Source organism: Neoarius graeffei, chromosome 17 (genome assembly GCF_027579695.1).
Source record: "Neoarius graeffei isolate fNeoGra1 chromosome 17, fNeoGra1.pri, whole genome shotgun sequence".
NCBI lineage: Eukaryota > Metazoa > Chordata > Actinopteri > Siluriformes > Ariidae > Neoarius > Neoarius graeffei.
The window spans coordinates 40,683,330-40,705,551 of NC_083585.1; the positions used below are offsets into that span (position 1 = coordinate 40,683,330).

At 41.3% G+C, this 22,222-nt stretch overlaps 1 protein-coding gene across 2 annotated transcripts in view; it reads left to right on the top strand.

Moving 5' to 3' along the window:
* Positions 1-22,222, top strand: part of arhgap35a (Rho GTPase activating protein 35a) — a 161,599-nt gene that overhangs the window by 128,712 nt on the left and 10,665 nt on the right. For both annotated transcript variants that reach the window (XM_060944210.1, XM_060944209.1), the window contains 2 exons: positions 8,067-8,144; positions 14,949-15,080. In XM_060944210.1, coding sequence (XP_060800193.1) covers positions 8,067-8,144; positions 14,949-15,080 — 210 coding nt within the window. The remainder of the gene's footprint in view (positions 1-8,066; positions 8,145-14,948; positions 15,081-22,222) is intronic.

The following is a 22,222-nucleotide window of genomic DNA, read 5'->3' on the forward strand; positions in this document are numbered from 1 at the left end:
TCCCCTTCTTGTGTACCACGTGACGTGTGACGTGGCGCATATTATCAGCAATGGCAGATAGAACACGATAAAAATAATACCAATAAATCTAGCTAATACCAATAAATCTAGCTAACTGAAAGATTAACTCAAAATTTTTCGCAATTTTTTGGCCCCCATATACGAGGAGAAATGACTCTCTCACTTTGGGGGTTTCCTGGTCTAAAAATAGACCGACACGTGGTACACAAGAAGGGGGACCTGCTGATGACATCACATTTCACTACCGCGCGGAAATTAAAAGGGTAGGTGACTTTGGTCACAAAATGAATATACTTGTCGTTGTCAAAAAATTATGTTTGATATATCATTTTGAAGCTAAAAGATTTCTCTGTCTAGTCATGTTGTCATAAAATATATTGTCTTTTATGCCAAAGAATACATCCAATGGTGGAATGGCACTTTAATGTTTGCTTCTGGCACATTCCTACAATACCTACAATTAAAAACAACTTGTTTTTATTGCATTTATTTAATTCCTGGGCTCCCATCTGTAACAGGGAGAGATGTTGCATCCCATTAATACACGCTACAATAGATTATTAGATTCTAATAGAATAGATGAGCCAAAATAATTGGGGATCTTTTTAATGGGCCCCGACTCGTTACAAGTATGAATAGGTGGGCCTTAAAGCAAAAAAGTTTGAGAACCCCTGCACTAGACTACATAAATGGCTCATTTAAGGATATGGGACATGAAACATAAAAGCACGCTATATCAGTTTCTTTCCATTAAAAATATGAATTAATTGCATCAACAAATACAAAATCATCTATTAAATTCAGCAAAATCGTTATATTCGTGATGATTATATGGCATTTCTGCTCGACTTCCGATATGCATTTTTTGCAACCAGAAGAGCCGCTGTCACGTGATCATACGTCACAAAAACTTTCGGGCACAGCACAAGCGGGTAGATGAATGGAGAAGTGGATGACAAGAAAATTGTTTTTATAATCTTTAAAGTACATTGGACATCATGGTGTATTGTGCTGCTTATGGTTGCAATAATTCCAATGGGAAATGCCCTGGAGTAAGTTTTTTTGCATTCCCCAAGGACCCGAAGCTGAGGAAAGTGTGGGCTCACCTGCGCATGCGCAGTAGGCTTCGCGCATGCGCAGTAGGCTTGGTAGGACAAATCCAAGAGGTAGGATAACTTTATAGAACACCTGTTGAAAAAACTTTGCACCTACTGTTTCCCACAAACTGTGTTCGGACCATTTCACTGAGGATTCTTTCAACATTAATACTCAGGTACTGAGCGATATTAATTCATGAAACATGAAACAGGAAGTATAAGGATGAGAAAAAAAAACAGTTTAAATCGGGAAGCTGCGGACATTTGCGCCAGGCTGCACAAATGTGCGCAGCTTCCTGATTTAAACTGTTTTTTCTCATCCTTATACTTCATGTTTCATGAATTAATATCGCTATTTTTTTTTTTTTTTTTAAATCGGATCTGCGCGATTCAGCCGTGAAAAAGGCGGCATCCGCCGAAAGGCGCGCTGTTTGCATCCCTGCACGGAGGCCAGGGGACAGGGCAGGAATATTTTTGTTGATATGAGTGATCCGGTGCGATTTCACGACCCCCCCTGTTGAAGACCTCTGCGCTAAGCGACTGAAAGCCGAGGTAAGGATTAGTATTATAATTTTGGGTGTATCAATTATTGATTATCATAATTCTGACTCGTTTCGCCATTTTGAATGTTTTCATCTCGGACTCTGGAAGCATTGTATCTCAATCAATCTCGAAAAATATCAGCAAAAAAAAACTAGCTTGCAACGGACTTTAGCTAGATCTATGATGAACTTTCAGTGTATGATACAAAAATAATACTTCTTTCAACAGATCATTAGCCTTTGAGCAGAATTGTTTTTAACTTACCAGGAAGTGTTATCGAGCCGACCGCTTTCAGTTTCATGAGGGCTGAATGAACTCTCACTCTCAGAATCATCTGACCCGTCAGAGTAAAGACGAGATCTATGTTCATGTGAATTTCCAGCTATCGGTTCGAATTGATAAGGTCTAACTTCACATCTCTGTGAAACATCGGGAATGTCACTATCGATGGTGTCCATTTCGGTAACCTGTTTACTTTAGATTCCCAAGCGCTGGCTCCTTAGAAAGTTTTTGTTGCGTCACGGGTCACGTGACCACCTAGCTCATTAACGAATCCTTGTTTTACGCTGATGTATAAAAAAACTTGAATAATGTGATGATTTTCACATTTTTGACGCCCTGCAGTGATTTAGATGGCATTTATTATGTCCTTTATACATAATTATGCCCAGGTAAAAATCCATGTCCCATATCCTTTAAGTAGGTCAGTATTTGAATTGCTTTGTGTCATGCATAAACCATTGTACATATATGACCGTTGCGTTTATAATTAAAGAAAATGATTAATGATAATTATATTATAAACTTTAAAATAAAAAGAAATCTACCAATGGTAATCTTCCATCATCAGCTGGTGTAGGTGCATATTACTAAACTAGTACATCTTGTATAATTTTATCTCCTCAAATACAATTATGCCCAACTCCAAATGTCTTCACACACTATATATGTTCACTGTATAGGCTATAATAATAGAGTGGTATTCTAGAATCTGTGAAGTGCACTATATAATCCAAAGACTTTAATTTGGGATTCAGCCACAAAAAGAAATGCTGTTATGTAATGAAGGAAAAAGGAAAATGCCATAGGATTGACTGGTCAGCAACAATTTATTTGCAAAATTTGGTCCAGGAGGACACAATTGCTACCCACGTAAATACCAGGAGTAAACAGCTCTCAGCTGCCTACTTGTAATTTAATAAAAGCTCTGAATGGAGTCATAGATGAAGCTTGTATTACAATGCAGGCTGGCACTGTGGTAACAGGAAGCAGCAAAGTAGTCTAAACTTACATATGAAGGAGTGGCATATGCTTGAGTGTACTTCTGAAGAGATTGCAAATTTTGTGTGGTTCATGTGTGGTCCAGCACATTTCTGATTCATCAGCATCTGGATCTCGGTGATACTGTTGCAATGCCATGTATAGCGCCTTGCTCAGGGAGGATATGCATAACATGGCCACAGGAAATGACCTTGGTTTGGGGCTTATATGTGCTGCACAGGAAGCTGTGCATCAGCGGTGCTAAGGGCATGGTGAGCTTTTGACCCCTGTGTGAGCGCAAAGACTTCTCCTTCTGTCTCTGTGACCTTACATTCACTGGTATTTCGAGAATAATGGAGGTTGATTATAACACACACCTTCACACGCGTGCGTGTGCTCGCGCGCGCGCACACACACACACACACACACACACACACACACACACACACACACACACACAGAGATATGAAGGTGGACTTCCTTGTATTGTCCTTGACCCGACACTTTAAAGCAGGATGCAGTGTCTCTTCCCCTCCATTCTCTCTCTCTCTCTCTCTCTCTCTCTTTTTTTTTTTTTAGAATAGTTAAGCTTCTGAGAACTACTCCTAAAACATCAGGAAATACCAATTGTTATGACCATTGACGAAAATACAGAGGAATATGAGTAATTATAACCTTCAGAATTGGGCTTTTTTTTTATTTTTAAAAGCTGTGTGAGGCTGTCTCTTGTCCAAGTTAAGTGCAGGGAGAAAGCGAGTTTAGGGTTCATTTTTCTGTCACTCAGCCAAGTACTTTTGTACTTTTAGTCAAGTCAGGTTTATTTGTATAGCGCTTTTGACAACAGACATTGTTGCAAAGCAGCTTTACAGAAATTTAAAGACTTTAAAAATGAACTAATTTTATCCCCAATGAGCACGCCTGTGGCAACGGTGGCAAGGAAAACTCCCCCAGACGACATGAGGAAGAAACCTCGAGAGGAACCAGACTCAAAAGGGGAACCCATCCTCATTTGGGTGATAACAGATAGCATGATCATAAATAATTTGCTTCTATAACTGTCCTATATAGTCACAAAGTATAACTGTGTAACCAGGAAATTCATTATAGTTTTACCACGAAGTCTGTTTTGTTGAAGTTATAAACTGTTCATTGACGGAAACTTGAGTGCAAAACTGTTCATGACAACTGCAGTCCTGAATTTAGCAAGTCAACTGTAGTCCTCAGCCATAAAAGCATAACTGTAAGTGTCCAGAGCATCTTCCAAGTGCGACTTTCAACTGTCCATATGGGGCCGTCCTCTACAGGATCGATGTGATGAGACTCCAGCCAGACGTAGGGCATCAGGATGGATCAGGCAGGTCCAAGGAGCAGAAGAGGTCAGCATCTCGATCTCAGGATCAACATGTAACTCAGAGGGACAGACGGGGGGAGGGAGAGAGAAAAAAAACAGGTTGTTGGGTATGCCCAAATGTCACCTGATGAGTAAGAACAGTATACAGTACATTTTGCGCTGAGTGCAAGCAGAGACTCTGGCAAAGCTAACTATGACAGCAGAACTAAAAGGGGAGAGCCAGAAGGTAACACAGGCATGAGGGAGCCCTGGGACATAAAGCAGCAGCCACTACACCATCAACAAACCTGAGTGCGTGGGGGACTGACAGCATCCATACACATCCCAATTTACCAAACACTATGCCTGAGGACCCTCCAGATCTACTCCTTTACCTAATAAAAACTATTAACAAAAGGCTTGACCTAAACAGATATGTTTTCAGCCTAGACTTAAACACTGAGACTATGTCTGAGTCCCGAACACTACTTGGAAGGCTGTTCCATAACTGTGGGGGTTTGTAAGAAAAGGCTTTGTCCCCAATGTAGCCTTCACTATACAAGGTACCAGCAAATAGCCTGCACCTTTTGATCTAAGTAGGCGTGGCGGGTCATAAAAGACCAGAAGTTCACTCAGGTACTGTGGCGCGAGACCAGTGCTTTAAAGGTCAATAGTAGTATTCTATAATTAATACGAAATCTGATTGGGAGCCAATGCAATGTGGATGCACTTCTAGCTCTAGTAAAGTTTTTGTGTTAACGTTCATTGCAACACCATTCTCTCTTCTGTTTATATGCTAAATGTTTAAGAAATGCTTCATGCCTGGAATGTACAGTACAGATGAAGTGCAACTTGGTTGGAAAAAGGTATTCTAATTTCAGGCGGGTCTAAAACAATTCTCTTACCTATATTATCCGTAAAACCCAACCATAACTTCTTACAGTCTGTGTTCAATAATAAAGATTCAACATCCTGTAGTGGTTCGGTATAGGGGGGAAAATCACCTTGAAGCATGCATGAAAGATGGATAACAAATGACAGCTGTACTGTAGGGGTTGTATAGACTGGTCACCTAACACATTTACTTGTTGCAGTGGGTAGATGTGAACGAGGCAGATGGGAAAGAATTGCAGGCAGCCAGTAAACCTTCCATCTACAAAAGGCTGCTCATTGAGCTAGAAGGAGAACTCTCTTGATGGACATCAGAATCTGAAAGCGTGTGGTGTTTTTAATCTCAACAAACCTTTAAGTGTAGAGGGGTTGATGACTAAAAGACAGTTCAGCACAGAAAAAGTTAAATGCATCATTATTTGTGTGGGCTTTTCTCATTTTCTTTGGTTAGGATTGTTTAAAAAAAAAAAAAAAAGTAATGTGTCCCAGGCATCACATAACCGTTATTCCACATTCCTGCTAAAACTTGTTTACAGGGTGGTTAAAATTTGGATGATCAGTTGGTTTGGTCAGAATTTGTCATTTTTCTTTGCCTCACCTCTGGTTTAAAATAGTTTTGGCTAGCCTAGGAGTTAAAATGCTAATCAAGCCTGACATTGAGATCTGGAGTATGTGAATCAGTAGAGGATTGTGTTCATTAATGAAAATAAGGTATAATTAACTGTGAATTAGTCATTGTGGCAAATGATGTCCTGATTATATTATTTCTTCCTTTCACTGATGCATTACTGTTTGTGACTTCATGTTGCATGGTAAGCTGCATTGGCATCCAGTCTAGTAATCACATCACATGAGCATAAAAAGCAGTCAGATCTTGAGGTCATGGTTGGTTCACCCTGCTGGGCGTTATTTTGCCACAGTGAGTCACACTGTTATTTTCCATTGCATTTTGCCTCACACTACTTTTTATGTCACCATCTTGCTCGGTCTCTCATTCTTTTTTTTTTCCCCCCACTCATTTTTACCCTTTGTCTTCTGTTATGATGTATATAGATGTGGACGGGCTGCTTAGACACACAAACTCATAGGCTTCCCACCCTGAGGCTCAGTTGGGAGCAGGTGGTAAATCAATGTGCTTCACTACTACACCAAGCTGCCTTGTTTGCGTTTGCCTTGAACTTGTCTTGAGCCGTCCGTCACTCCGTCAGTATCGACGTCTGCAGCATGAGGGTCCAGGCTGCGAATGCCTGGAAGAATAAACATAAAATGATATCATGTTTTTGTACTGTTGGTGGTTGGACATGCTTTTTATTGACTTGTTTTGATTGGTTCAGCACTTCAGGCATTTTGTGATTAGATGAATAGAGCATGCTGGAGTATCACCTTCTTGTAATAGGAAGCTTGAGCATCTGTGGTGCTTGACAGAAACAAATAAGAAGTTGAATGAATGTTGTTGACTGAAGGCTCCTGAATTAATGCTATCTAAGTGTTTGCCCTGTTAGTTTGAATACATTTGCTGCCATAGCTGTCTGTGAATGAGAGTCCAGGAGAGCATGGGTAGCTCTAGAAAATGGTATGACATTCTTTACTCACCTGGTCAAGAGAGTGACATGAGCCAATCATTGGTAGGTCAACTCGTGTACACAAATGCAGCAGTTAGCACTCTCCTCCAATTATGGTGAGTTCTAAAAGGTGTAGCGTCACATAGGGATGGCGAAAACTAAAAAAAAATCTTGACCGACCACCGAGCCTCATTAGCCGGTTAAAGTCGGTTAACCTATGAGTTTAAACAGGGATGCAAACGGCGCGCCTTTTGGCGGATGCCGCCTTTTTCACGGCTGAATCGTGCAGATCCGATTTTTTTTTGGGGGGGGGCGTTGGAGTGTCTGAATAATTTCAACGGCATTTGCTTATTTAGTCATTTTAATACAGAATTTACTCTGATGAAATTATTCAGACACTCCAACGCCCCCCCCCCCCCCCCAAAAAAAAAAAAAAAAAATCGGATCTGCACGATTCAGCCGTGAAAAAGGCGGCATCTGCACCTTTAGTTTGTGTGGAGAGATATGATCTGCAATAACATGCATTGTTGGCTACAGACCGAAACATACTTTCAGAATGCACTGGCCAAGGCAGGACTAAACTCGATGTGCCTTCTAATAATAATAAAAAAAAAAAAACAGAATAGTAATTTGTAAGCTAAAAAGCCTGTGTCTACACTTTTCTCTCGCCGAGTGGCAGCTGTTTTCAACTGGGGCGGGACATGACTGAATGGGTGTTTCTGATTTGTCAGCTGTCTTCGACTGGGACGGGAGGGCGGGACATGACTGAATGGGTGTTTCTGATTTGTCAGCTGTCTTCGACTGGGGCGGGAGGGCGGGACATGACTGAATGGGTGTTTCTGATTTGTCAGCTGTCGTCCTTACACCGCATGGCATGCCCCAAGCGTTTACAACACAGAATTCCAGGTTCTCCGCTCCAAAATCGGCAGCTTCAAAACGATTGATTTTTTTTTTTAACCGACAACCAAAAAAAAATTAACCGGTTGACGTTGATTCGGTCAACCACCGGTCAAACGGTCATCGGTTAACATCCCTAGCGTCACACATCTTTGGCTTTGTCAGAAGGGGAGAACTTGGTAGCTCCAGGGTCTTGGGTCAAATCCTGAGCTCTGGTTACTGTCTGTGTGGAGTTTTGCTTCTTCTCCTAATGCCAGTGTGGGTTTCTGCCAGTTTCTCAGATTTCCTCACCTGTTCAAAAATATGCTAGGTGTATTGGCTTCTCTAAATTGCCCCAAGGTATGAGTTGAGTATGATGATCTGTAATGTTCTAGCAGCCAGTCCAGCGTGTATCCCTGCCTTGCAACAAGAGCCACATCAACCACAGTAAAATTAAGTTTTCCACTTCTTTGTTCTCTTTTTCAGGTCTGAGCACAGAGGGAATCTACAGGGTGAGCGGCAACAAGGCAGAGATGGAGAGCATGCAGCGGCAGTTTGACCAAGGTGAGGCGTGTTACTATTTACAGTTTCAGATACTCCTCCTCGGTTGAACTTTTAAGAGAACACATTTAAAGTGGCATGCAAATATCCCTGAAAAACATGAAATGAGAGACACCAAGTAGATGGTCTACTCTCATTAGTAGTTTACTAGCTGTCAAAGAAACTGCTTTAAGCATGCATCCTGTTACAGCCATATGTGGTGCATATGCTATGAGCCAAGGCCTATAAACAGAAACCTGCAATCGGCAGTTGTTTTGTTTTGTCTTTAACAATTAAAAATAAAAGGTTTAAAGTGCTGATGACACGAACATGACTCTATGCAATTTCTTAAATAAACTATACAATATGGCAAACGTTAGATTTCTGTTATAATTACGTGAAAAGAAGCTGTTGTTATGCGAATATCCAACTTTTAATTGCACAGCGCAAGAAAACTGGGTCCATGGCTCGCGGCCATGTTGTGACATCAGCGGAAAAACACGCTGCAGTTCACTGGCTGTTCTACTCTGGTTCTACTCAATGGAAATGGCGCGTGAAAACGCCGGTGAACTCTCTAGTGCTAGCTCTTCCTCTTCTGGGAGTCTAGAATTGTGTTGATCTCTTCCGAATAGAATCTATGATAGCCTACCCTCTTTACCCTTTGCCTCTCGTTGCTAGGCGGCAGTTACATGAAAGCCGCAAGCTTTCACAAGCAAATACATGACTGATATCACGCCGACTTTATGATTACATTTATGATTATCATGTAGAATCTATAGCTCTACGTACCTTTATCTTATGTCGTTTCACAACACATGTTCTGACAGGAGGACTGTCTTTGTAGGAGTTGCCGGAATACTGTAGGCAGTGTTGCCAGTTACTGTTCAAAACCCACCAAAATGCACTTGAAACCGCCCAACTGGGCGGGAAACCTCCCAATCTGGCAACACTGACTGTAGGCACTGCTGATGGTAGTAACATGTTTGTGCTGAACTGAACACCCAAGAGATTCTTTTAAGCTGGGAAGGTGGCAAAACAATCCAAATCGAAGTGTTCAGAGCACAGGACGGATGTTGGTGAGTGCGCCTGACTTGCTTCACCCACTTCGCATGCACCTCGGGATCTCTGGGAAACTTGAATAAACTTGTAGGCTGGTGCGCGGAGCGCTGGGGGCGGGGTTCAGCCACGCTGGCTGTCACAGGTGCACCTGAAGCCGTTTCATATTAATTGGCGGATGAGGGTGTCTCAGTCCACAAATTGCAGTGTTTTTGTGTGGTCGTAGTATTTTGCTGAGTACTTGTATACTCATCCGATTACCTTCTGCTCACAGACTGTGATTTATTTAATTAAGCACGTAGCACTTTGCATCTGCTGTCTGGTTTGCCTGTTTATGTATTTTTTTTTTATCTGGCTCTAATTATGTTTTTATTGATGACTTTGTAAAAATAAAATATTTTCTTAACTTTTATTCTCCTGTTTCCCTGATTTCCGTGTCACTAGTTGCCCATAGAACCTGTGGTGGCATTTATAGCCACTGGTATAAATTGGGTCTCTTTACAAACTTACCCCATCCTTGTGGGTTTTGGAGCAAAAGCCGGCAACACAACGCGAAGGCATAATAACTATATATATATATGTATAATAATAATACACGGGCGCAGATAGAGGGTGAGACGGGTGGGATTCGTCCCACCCAGATTTAAATTCACCTCGTTCGGTCCCCCCACTTATAGGGAGGAAAAAACATCTATGCTGTCTTTCTTTGCATAAGGCAAACCTCACGGAAAAATCAAAAGACTAATTACCATTCGGTTTATTGAGGTGCACAGCAGTATATACGTAGTTGTAACAACTCAAAACAAAACAAAGACTGATATTCGGTTGGTTGAGCTGCGCAGACTGCACAGGTTGCGAGCTCGAGCTTGGTTGCTATGGTTACCCACAACAAGTTTGACAGGCATATCGGGGTTGGGGTTGGTTTGCAGCTTTGTCCCCCCCAGTTCAAAAAACGTATCTGCGCCCCTGTAATAATACTAATAATGGCAAACTGAACACCTGTCGCATCAACAACAAACTGGTAAGTGAGGAGGAAGATTATTTCGCTGACGTCATATAGCTCCTCCTCCTCTTTCGTCTCCTGGGTGCTGCAGCCCCGTCAAATTTGCCCAAATAGCCGCGTTTTTTATCATAACTTGTAAAATAGGCGCCTTCGTGAATTAATATATGGATCATCGGGAAGTACTTTTTATGTTATAAAACATCGCCAAAGATGTTAAAAACATGTCATCAGCACTTTAATCATATACCGTTTAGTGACCTGAATTGTTTTCAGTTTACTGTAATAATAACGTAAGCTTAATGGATTTAGTATTTAAATGTCAGAGGCTGGTAACAATGATACAGCTTCCTCCCCAAGTCGCATCAAATAATTTATTTGGTTATTTTTCATCATTGTCTATTTCAGCTTCACTTAAGCAAGAAAAGGAAGCTTGGTCGAGTATTGAAACGTTTTCATTTTGATTTTTCTTCTTTTTGCAGATGTGTATATGAAGAGACTACAATATAGTCTTAATTTTGCGTTTATGCACACTATTTGTGTGCTGTTTAGGGGTGTAACACAACAATCTATCTTTGGATTTATACCCAAAGTGTATATGAGTTACAGTATATGTACTCTTTATGCAATATTTGACCCTTACATACACTGTGTGTGAAATTTGTCACTGACACTTCCTCAAATTCAGATACATTACTCATGTTCATAAACGGTCTCAATTAGAGATTCATGGGCCTGTTTAGTTTAATCCTAGTTGTACAGTTGTTATATTTGTTTGAACCTGCAAGCAATATGTTATTACCAATTGAGTTGACTCTATTTCCCAAACCATAAACAAATTACTAGCCTAATTAGAATGACTACAGTCTGGAGCAGGCAGTTACTAAGGATGAATGAATGACTGAACAACTCTAGTCTCATCCAGATGCACTGTGAATGTTTCTATGAAACTTTCTAGTGTCACTCTTATTTGCATCTGTAGTTGTATCCGCTTACAACGCATTATCTGTTCATTCCCAATAATGTGTTCATATTTAGTCAGATTCCTAGTCTTGTTAAATGCTAGCATCCCAGCTCAAAAACTTTTCTCCTGTTAATGATAACTGCCAGAAAGACACCATTTTTGTTGTGATTATATAATAATCCCAAATAAGAAAAAGTTGGGATGGTATGGAAAATGCAAATAAAAAAAGAAAGCAGTGATTTTCTAAATTTACTCTGACTTTTATTTCATTGCAGGCAGATATTTCATGACCCGAGATATTTCATATTTTGTCTCGTCAACTACATTCCATGTGTTAATATCCATCCATTCCTGCATTTCAGGCCTGCAACACATTCCAAAAAAAAAGTTGGGCCGGGAGCAGTTTAGGGCTAGTAATGAGGTAAAACGATCAAATAACGATGGGATTTGAAACCGGTGAGTCTAATCATGATTTGGTACAAAAACAGTATCCAGGAAAGGCCTAGTCTTTTTGAGGAGCAAAGATGGGCTGGGGATCTCCAGTTTGTCAACAAATGTGTGAGAAAATTGTTGAGCTGTTCCTCAAAGAAAGATACGAAGGGATTTGGATATTTCATAATGTCATTAAATGATTCAAGGAACCTGGAGGCATTTCAGTGCATAAAGGGCGCAAGCCTAAGCTGAACACCCGTGATCTCCGATCCCTCAGACGGCACTGCATCAAGAACTGTCTTCCATCTATAGCTGATATAAACCACATGGGTTCAGGATTTTTTTGGCAAACCTTTGTCAAGCACTACAATATGGAGTTACATTCACAAATGCCAGTTAAAACTTTACTTTGCAAAAACGAAGCCTTATGTTAAGTGTCCAGAAGTGCTGTCAACTTCTTTGGGCTTGGAGGCATCTAGAATGGACCATCACACAGTGGAAACGTGCATTGTGGTCAGACAAATCAGTATTCCAGATATTTTTTTGGAGGAAATGGATGCCATGTGCTGTGGACCAGCAACAAAAATGACCATCCTGACTGTTACCAGCAACAAATACAAAAGCCAGGGTGTGTCCATGGTATGGGGTTGTGTCAGTGCCCTTGGCAAAGGTAATTTACACTTCTGTGATTTGAGCATTTTAATGTTGAAAAATATACTGAGGTTTTGGAACAACATATGCTGCCTTCAGGCTAACATCTTTGCCAGGGAAATTTCAACAAGATAACACACAACCACATTCTGCACACATTACAAAGCCATGACTGTGGAAGAAGAGGGTGCCTGTCCACTCTGTCCCAAATGGAGAATGTGTGGCGAATTTTGAAATGAAAAATATGATGATGACGACTCCGTACTGTTGCACACATTAAGACCTGTTTGCCGGAAGAATGGGACAAAATCACACCTGAAATGCTTGATCACTTGGTGTCTTCAGTCCCTAAACATCTTTTAAGTGTTGTGAGAAGCAATGGCAATGTTATGCAGTGGTAAATGCTTTACTGTCCCAACTTTTTTGAAATGTGTTGCAAGACTTAAAACTGAAGTGTCTATTTTGCAAAAACAATAAAATTCATGAGGTAAAATATAAAAAAATGTCCTGTTATATTGTTTTGAGTGCAATGTTGGTTAAATATTATTCACAAATCATTGTTTTCAGTTTTAATTTCAACTTAATCATATTGTCCCAACTTCTTCTGATTTGGGGTTGCACGTATACATGTGCACAGTACAACAAAACACTTATTGCAGCTTGGAAGGCAGCCGTGGTGGAGCTTGTTGAACGGCTCAACAGTGGCAGATTCGAAGTGCTTGGGTTTTGAACTCTTAGAATGAATGACTTGTTTGCGCGCATACACACTGCACGTGGTTGCTTTTTGACTTTTTGACATATTCCAAACAGCACTTTATGATCTCCTGTATCTGCAGTTGAAGGTTTGTTACGAACAAATCCCAATAGGCCATTTGCAGGAATTGGTCACGTGTCAATTTTCCCCATAGCAACAAGCCTGTGGTAGGCAAGCTAACTCGACATTCCTTGACAACCATAAGAGTTTGACTGGCGATGCGAAGCAATCCCTTTCTATAATAGCTGTTTTTACCTTTTCAGCTGTCTTTTTTTTGACCCGAATTTTCGTGTGTACTTGGAAAAAGTTTGTGGTTTAATTTCTGTCGTAAGTCAAAGCGAATCATTGGCCGTAAAAGAGAGTTTTTTGGACTCGAGTTGGTCGCCGCCGAAAGAAATTCACGGGCGAAATGGCAGATTTCTCAGGTATGTTTATAACTTATAATTTCTCCTTTTCTAGCTTTAATCATTCGCTTAATGTAGTTTGCACCCTGTCCAGGTTTTTTGACCATGAGATCCTGCACTTTCGGCGGCGACCAACTTGAGTCCAAAAAACTCTCTTTTACAGCCAATGATTCGCTTTAACTTAGGACAGAAGTTAAAACCACAAACTTTTTCCAAGTACACACGAAAATTCGGGTCAAAAAAGACAGTCGAAAAGGTAAAAACAGCTATTATAGAAATGGATTGCTTCGCATCGCCAGTCAAACTCTTATGGTTGTCAAGGAATGTCAGGTTAGCTTGCCCACCACGGGCTTGTTACTATGGGGAAAATTGACATGTGACCAATTCCTGCAAATGGCCTATTGCATCAACAAGAACATTGTGCAGCTGTTCTGCTTAATTAACCTGAAGTTATCTACCTATCGATTCAGCTCCGTCTAGATGGATCATTATATGCACTAGTTAATCTGTAAGTGTGAGTGCAATACAGTACTGATTGTGAATTGCCATTTTGAGACCTTTCTGCTCATGCATCAATTTATATTTGTTGTGTGCATTGACTGTGCCTTGGCACCTCTGTGTCTAGAGAATAGGAAAAGGTCAGTTAATTACTTGAGTATTGGTTTAGGTAATGAAGCGTGTGCACATATGCGCTCTGCTGCATTGCTGAGTTCCGTCAGGGTTGGTTTGGTCTGGCGTGAGCTAATAGGAGATGAGGATCGGGGGTAATAATAGGAGTCTGATCGATTAGGCCCTGGCACAACCTTGTTACTACAGAAACTACAGCATACAGGTAGCCACTAACTTGCAGATAGAGATACATAGTCAGCTTTGTCCGTGTGACCTATTCTGACTATACATTTACTATACAGTGCTGTATATTTAATGCTCACTGAATAATTTATCCACTGGGGGGGAAAAAAGAGAAAATCATTATCTCTCAGTCGCAGTGCTTCTGTTCTCCCTTTCTTTAAAAGAAGCAACAAACCCTAATCAGGAGGCAACTTTTTAATTAAGTTTTGGTTTTTCTTTCTGCAATCAGTATGCAGCCTCACACCATTTGAGTCTTTCTTCCTTCTGCAGAATATGAACTGTATTCTCACAGTGCATGCAAATATTCTGATAACACTTGCTTGTATAGTTTTAATCAAATCGCTTTTCTTTGTCCTTGCATCTAGAACACACACACACACACAATCTCTATTGTGCCTCATGCACAGCAAATCCATAATGCTTGGTATGAGAGTCCTCCAATTAAACACACATTTCACGGGAATATGGGTAATTTAGCGATTTACAGAGACAGCACTGAACACAATGAATGTGTATTGAACAGGTTTGAAATAGGAGTGGTGGTTATAATGGCTTGTCAGCCAGTGGGTGGTTTCTTCAAATTAGCACACCAGCTTCTTTTCACGGGGGTTGTATGTGAGGAATTGTTTGCCATTACTCATTTTATCTGCTGAAATCATGGTGAAATCCATATGTTATCATCTAACTGTTGATTTTTTTTTTTTGTGACTGTTAGATCCCAGCTTGGACCTGGTGGAAAAGGACTTCTCTGTGAACACTGTAGCTGGAGCCATGAAGAGCTTCTTTTCTGAGCTGCCAGAACCTCTGGTGCCCTACAACATGCAGGTGGAACTGGTCGAAGCCTTTAGTAAGTCCTGCCAAAGAATTTTAATGTTGAGGTTTCAGAGAAGCTGATGTGTGTAGGCAGTAATTGAATTCATCCATCATTTGTTTGTAAAGAAAAGACTTACTGTCCATAGTTTCATTGGAATTGTATTGCATTTTGAAATCTCAACTGAATGCAAGTAGAAGCAGCATCTCGAACACCATACTTCTCGTACTTTGGTGGAATCCTCATACACAGGGTTTCCGCGGAGTCTTAAAAAGTCTAAAATTTGATAATCCTAATTTAAGGCCTTAAAAAGTCTAAAATACGAGCATATTTTGCATTGTAGGTCTTAAATGTAATTTTGTGAAGTCTTAAATCCTTACGTCCATTTACGCATTTCTTTTGTTAAATGCGTTGGTGATATTCATAATTAGTCATATAGGCTAGGCCTACTTAGTATCAGTAGGCTACTCTGCAAACTACAAATGAGACACAGTGGAATCCGGCGTCTAGCCCGGTTGGCATGGTGATGCACAGGACATGGTACGCGCACATTTAGACAGTAGAGCCTAAAAGAAGCGAGGGAGATTGTCATGGTTTGTAGCAAAATGGGCAAATGCAAGTTTAACGACTGCTGGCTTGAATGCAATGATTTCGTAGACTGGTTAAAACGTGTACCAAACAATCCGTTTGAGGCGTACTGCACATTGTGCAAAAGAACACTCAAACTCGGCACCCTGGGTGTAAAGGCACTGGAATCGCACGCGAAAGCAGAGAAGCACCAGGCTGCCCATAAAAGTCTGCAACAATCGCATGCCATCACTCAATTTTGTTCACCGTTGTCAGGTCCAAGCACATCTCGAGACGGTGTATCAGCTAACTCCGTGCGAACTGTAACTTTACAACACACAAACCGTACGGAATCGAATGCCTCATCTTCAAGTGATTTGCGGGATGTCTTTGGCTCCACTGCAATTTAGTTCCTCATTAATGCAAGCGCGCACCCTAGGGATGTAATGAGTTCATTGGTGAATGATGATAAATTTTATTTTGAAAGTAATTCAGGCTCTCCCAATTTTCTTTATTTTTTTTGTGCGGCATAAGTCTTAAATTTAACCTGTTATGGTCTTAAAAAGGTCTTAGAAAGTCTTAAATTGAACTTGTTCAAGCCTGCAGAAACACTGCATACAAATAAACGTACACTATTAATGCCCAGAGGCAGTGCTAAAACTGTTGAAAAATTGAATGTGGACTGCTGGACACCTTTTCCATTCAGCGGTCTTGGCCTGCACTATGTAGCGGAAGAGGCGCTGCTGTCAGGAGGTTATGTGGTCTGTGTTTGGCTAAGTAGCTAACACGCTAAGGCAGGGATTCTCATTCTTTTTGCTGTAAAATAAATGTCAAATAAAATTGATACCCCTCAGCACAGATTGTTTGTTTTATGATCCAGCTATTCATATATTAGCCTCATTGGTTAAACATGTCCAGTAATATATATATATATTTATTTATTTATTGCTCTGTTGTTCGATGGCTATTTATTGAAGCCATAGAGCTTTTTTAAATTTCAGAACTTTTCACCCACAGAACTCATTAGACTCCAGTGGACATTATTTGTAGGCCTACATGTTTTTGAGTACACAAAAAGTAATTTTGAAGAATATGAAAAAATATACTGGATGTTTTTGGGTTTAACATGGGCGGTTGTTGGAGGTGGTTTTGGTTGAGGTTCAATGATATGAGATCTGCATATTAATTTCCCTTTAGTGCAGTATATAAAGCAGCACAATGGTGCGTCTTGTAGTCAATTTCCCTCATTAGTAGAATCAGAGACGTGTTTTGCTTTCATAACCAGATTTAGTTTAATGGGATAATATACCTTCTCTGTTTGTGCTGCCAGTACTAGTTATCAAAGCCTGCTCAACTCCTGCTAACGTCTTTTGTTGTGCAGAATCAGAGAATGTGGTCAAAAAGGTATTCTCATGCAAGCAAGGTTTTTGTGAGCTCTATCCTCCCTGCCTAATGGACATAGAGTTTAATCCCCAAGCTGTACAAAAATAGTACGCTGCATAGCAGCTGCATCCACATGCATAGTCATAGTCTGAAGGTGCTCTGTACTGCCTTGTTCAAAGAGCTGGATATGAAAAATGAAAGCGCGAGTTTTTGTGTGAAGAGGACTTCTGCAGTGGGGAGTTGTTTTGCTCACACAGCACTGAGCTTCATCCTCATCCAGTATGAAATTCTGTGTTAGGCTCTGGGCATTATTCCAATCTCAGGATGCACCAGCTATTAGACTGAAACTGCAGCTTATGCCTGTCGTTAACCTGCTACTTTGGAGTGTTTTAAGCACATCACTGAAACTCTTTTAAGTACTTCAGTCCTTTGGAGAAACACTCCATGATGTCACTCTGCCAGGTAGAAGACTGAAAGCAAGCCCAAGCAATGTGACAGGATTTAAGTGCATTTTTACTTCCAGTACTCTTAGGTTGTCAAGGATGTCTTACTATATGTTAACGTAATAGAAGTTGGTCGAGCTGAGGCAATAAATGCAGCACTTGTGCTTTTTTTATGCTTTAACACTAAGGAGGGAGAGGTGCACTTATCAAGCATGGAACACTCGAGAGAGAAAACTGCGCATGAAGTGACTGGTGTTCTTGAAATATTTTGTCGGAAGGGCGATGACTGAGAGAGAGGGGAACGGACAGACGGCAGGTTACACGATTGCAAAGTCACTCCCTGCAGGTGGTGGGCGGAGCTCCAGGCTGGCCCGTCTGTCACCGAGCATCATGGCAACAATGCAGAAGGCTTGTTCAGTGTCAGTGGCTGTGAAGATAGATCTGTAAAGTGCCTGCATTGTACTGGCATTTACTCAATACCTTTGGCCATGAATAACAGATATGTTATCTTCGGGACTTCAGGATTGGGAGTTTGACATATTGCATTAAACACAGACGAATAGCCTTTGCAGACGAGCATACAGTGGGGGTTGTCTGCTGTGATCTGATTTCAATTGATGACAGACTGTTAGTATCTTTTGAAGATGAAACCACTGTTTTGCCTCAGCGTGAGGTGCTGGGAAGAGGTTTGCTCTTGTGTTATTCAATTAAGTGGTGCGTTAGTGGATGTGTGTGAGGAATACTGGAGTGTAAAACTGACATCAGTGTTTGCATGTGAGATGCTGACATCAGTCTGTGAGATACTCAGGAGCAGCACATCTGCCATAATGGTCACGTGCCCTGATAGAGAGCTCTCTGAGGGCTGAGGTAAGCCGATCTGACTCGGTGAATCCATCGTTCATGCAGCACCCAGGGGACGTGTGTGTGTCTGCGCGCGTGTGTGCGCACACGCACGGTTTGGTTTTTGTCTCATCCTGCAAGCATCTCTCAATCTCCCTTGATGACAGCGATAGGAAATCAGGCACCATATGGAGTTCGAGAAGGATCCACCCTTTCTCATTGCTGGAGCTGAATATTGGCTCCTGACCTTTCATATGGGTGTGTACTGGAGCTGTCAGAACAAATTTGACTTTCGAGTACTGAAGTTTTCATATTTGTGTATTCAAAAGCAAAAAAACAACAAAAAAAAAAACTGTGTTGAAGATTTAATATGTTTAAATCATATTTTATTTATTTATTTAACCATATTAAAATAGGTTTAATACGATCTGCTTGTAGTTGCTTAACATGAGTCTGTTGAATATTTCCTTGACTCTTTGTAGGTCTTTTGAATAAATGCATGTCATTTATGGCATACTTAATTTTTTAATCTATTTTAATTAAATGTTAAACGTCAAGCATTGTATTGGGTACATCTGTTTAGTTCAGTGATTCTCAAACTGTGGTACGCGTACCACTAGTGGTACGCGGGCTCCATTCTAGTGGTACGCCAAAGAATCACTTAATTAAATATAAATAAAATTTAAAAAATAAAATAAAACGTGAAATACTACCCATAATATCCGAATGGATGAAAATATCTTATCAACCGATGACAAGAAAATGAAAGGAGATACAAATTAAGTTAATAATTTTAAAAAGTTTGCAAGTGCTTCTGGGTAGCCATACGTAGCGTACGTACGCATTCCCGCCGGTTCCGCTGACAGACGGTTATCCGCCATTGGTAGACTAGGCTGTGATGGGAAAAGGTGGAGGTGGCTTTGCTAATTATGACGAGTACGACAAAATTACTGTCGTGGCTTAAATCCGCGAATGGGAGCGTGGATCAGGAGAGAGGGAGAACTGAAGAGGACGTGTGTGAGCTGAGCGCAGATGCTAACGACAGTGGCAAAAACAACCCCAGAACTGCTAGCAAACGGCAGAAACCAGTGAGGAGGAAGTCTCATCTCATTATCTCTAGCCGCTTTATCCTGTTCTCCAGGGTCGCAGGCAAGCTGGAGCCTATCCCAGCTGACTACGGGCGAAAGGCGGGGTCAAGTCGCCAGGTCATCACAGGGCTGACACATAGACACAGACAACCATTCACACTCACATTCACACCTACGGTCAATTTGGAGTCACCAGTTAACCTAACCTGCATGTCTTTGGACTGTGGGGGAAACCGGAGCACCCGGAGGAAACCCACGCGGACACGGGGAGAACATGCAAACTCCGCACAGAAAGGCCCTCGCCGGCCACGGGGCTCGAACCCGGACCTTCTTGCTGTGAGGCGACCGTGCTAACCACTACACCACCGTGCCGCCCTGAGGAGGAAGTATGACGAAAAATACATAAAACTGGGATTTATTTGGAGCGGGACAGAGGAGCTGCCCAGGCCGCAGTGTGTTGTATGCGGGGACGTTCTGAGCAATGAGTCCATGAAACCGTCGCATCTCAAACGGCATCTTACAACCAAACACACAGCACTAAAGACAAACCAATGGATTTTTTTTTAACGAAAACGTGATGAACTGAAGCAGTCCAAGTCCACCATTCTGTCCTATGGTACACCCGTAGCCAAAGCACAGGAAGCTTCATATCGTGCCAGCCTCCTGATCGCCAGAGCCGGTAAGCCGCACACAATCGGGGAACTGCTGTGTTTACCATTAGCCAAAGAGATGACACGTATCATGTGTGGAGAGAAAGCTGCCAGAGTTTTAAACTTGGTGCCGCTTTCAAATGACACCGTGTCAAGGAGAATAAACGACATGGCTGACGATGTTAAAAAGACACTGATTGGGCGCATTAAGAACAGCAGATATTTTACCATACAGCTTGATGAGACTACAGATGTTGCAGATTTGGCCAATTTATTTGATTCATTATTTAAGTACAGTGTTTTATTTTCCTATATTTAAACACAGTGTTACTGTTCAAAGTACTGTGTGTAATGTTACAGTGGCCAACAATATTAAATATACTTGTTAAATAAAACCTCCGCCTTGTTTTTAATGAATACTTAGGCCTACTACGCTACTGTATTTTAATGTTGGTCATTATGGTGGTACTTGGAGAGCAAAGTATTTTCTGAGGTGGTACTTGGTGAAAAAAGTTTGAGAACCACTGGTTTAGTTCATTTCCAACCACCACTTGCTGGAGTTACTCTGTCTGTGGCTGAATCTCAAGACTTTTTATTGGTCATATCATGCATTAGGTAGGTTTTACATCATTATATGATCGCCTAGGCAGTAAGTATATAGGCTCACAGGCCCGTTAAATAAGAATACCTGTACCTTTTACTGATTCATGCAATTATCCAATCAATCACTCATGTGACAGCAGCACAATGCATAAAATCATGCAGGTACAGCACACAAGCTTCATCAGCCCTCTTAATTGAGTGAAAATACGACTCCAGTGAGTCTGACTATGGCATGGTGGTTGGGGCTGTTTTGAATATTTCAGAAAGCTCTCCTGGGATTTTCACACACAGCAGTCTCGAGTGTTTACACAGAATGGGGCGAAAAACAAATAATGTTGAACAAGTGATATCTTCCAGTCTTCATCTGTCCAGTTTCAGTCAGCCTGTGCAGCTTCAGTGAACTTGATGTGATGATCTCCAGCTGCAGCCCATCCTCCTTAAGTTTCAATGTGGTTTGCATTCTGTGATGCTTTTCTGCTTTTATGGTTGTAAAGAGTGGTTGTTTGAGTTACCGTAGCCTTCCTGTCGGATCAAACCAGTCTTGCCATTCTCCACTGGCTTAATCAACAAGGCATTTCGGCTCACACAACTGCCCACCCATGTATTTTGTTTGTTTTTGTTTTTTGCACCACTCTGTGTGCTGCTGTTGCATGACTGACTGATTGGATGATTGCATGAATGAGCAGGGGTACAGGTGTTCCTGGTAAAGTGGTGTGTGTGTGTAGTTTAAAGAAAACTATTTGGGATTCCAGTTAACTGTGTAGTGGAGGATGATGATTATTAAATGAATGAAGACTTTCATGAAAACAGGCAGTTAAGTGGATTCTACATCTCATCTCATCTCATTATCTGTAGCCGCTTTATCCTTCTACAGGGTCGCAGGCAAGCTGGAGCCTATCCCAGCTGACTATGGGTGAGAGGCGGGGTACACCCTGGACAAGTCGCCAGGTCATCACAGGGCTGACACATAGACTCAGACAACCATTCACACTCACATTCACACCTACGGTCAATTTAGAGTCACCAGTTAACCTAACCTGCATGTCTTTGGACTGTGGGGGAAACCGGAGCACCCGGAGGAAACCCACGCGGACACGGGGAGAACATGCAAACTCCACACAGAAAGGCCCTCGCCGGCCACGGGGCTCGAACCCGGACCTTCTTGCTGTGAGGTGACAGCGCTAACCACTACACCACCGTGCCGCCCCTGGATTCTACATGTCAAGTAAATTTTCCCAATGCATTATTTTGAGTAATAAAGAAAACAAATCTGTGACGGTACCTTTTATGGACAATAGTTACCTTAGTGCCTGGTTGTGCTTTTCTTTGCTTAAGACAATATTCAGGTTTCCATTGCAGTTTTGCACATAATAGAAGCGATATTGGGTTTACTCGTCTCACCGATAGTCTCCCCTCTCGCGATAGCTCTTCCAGAGCACTCGTTTTCAGAAAAGTAGTGTTTCCATTTGTGCATCATGTCATGTAACTTAAAGGTGAAAAATGTTTCCATTTCAATTTTGCAAAGTATTGCTTTATCAAATCATAAAGCATTTTTTCAATTTTTAAATAAATACATAAATTCATGAATTACATTTCTTGTTTTT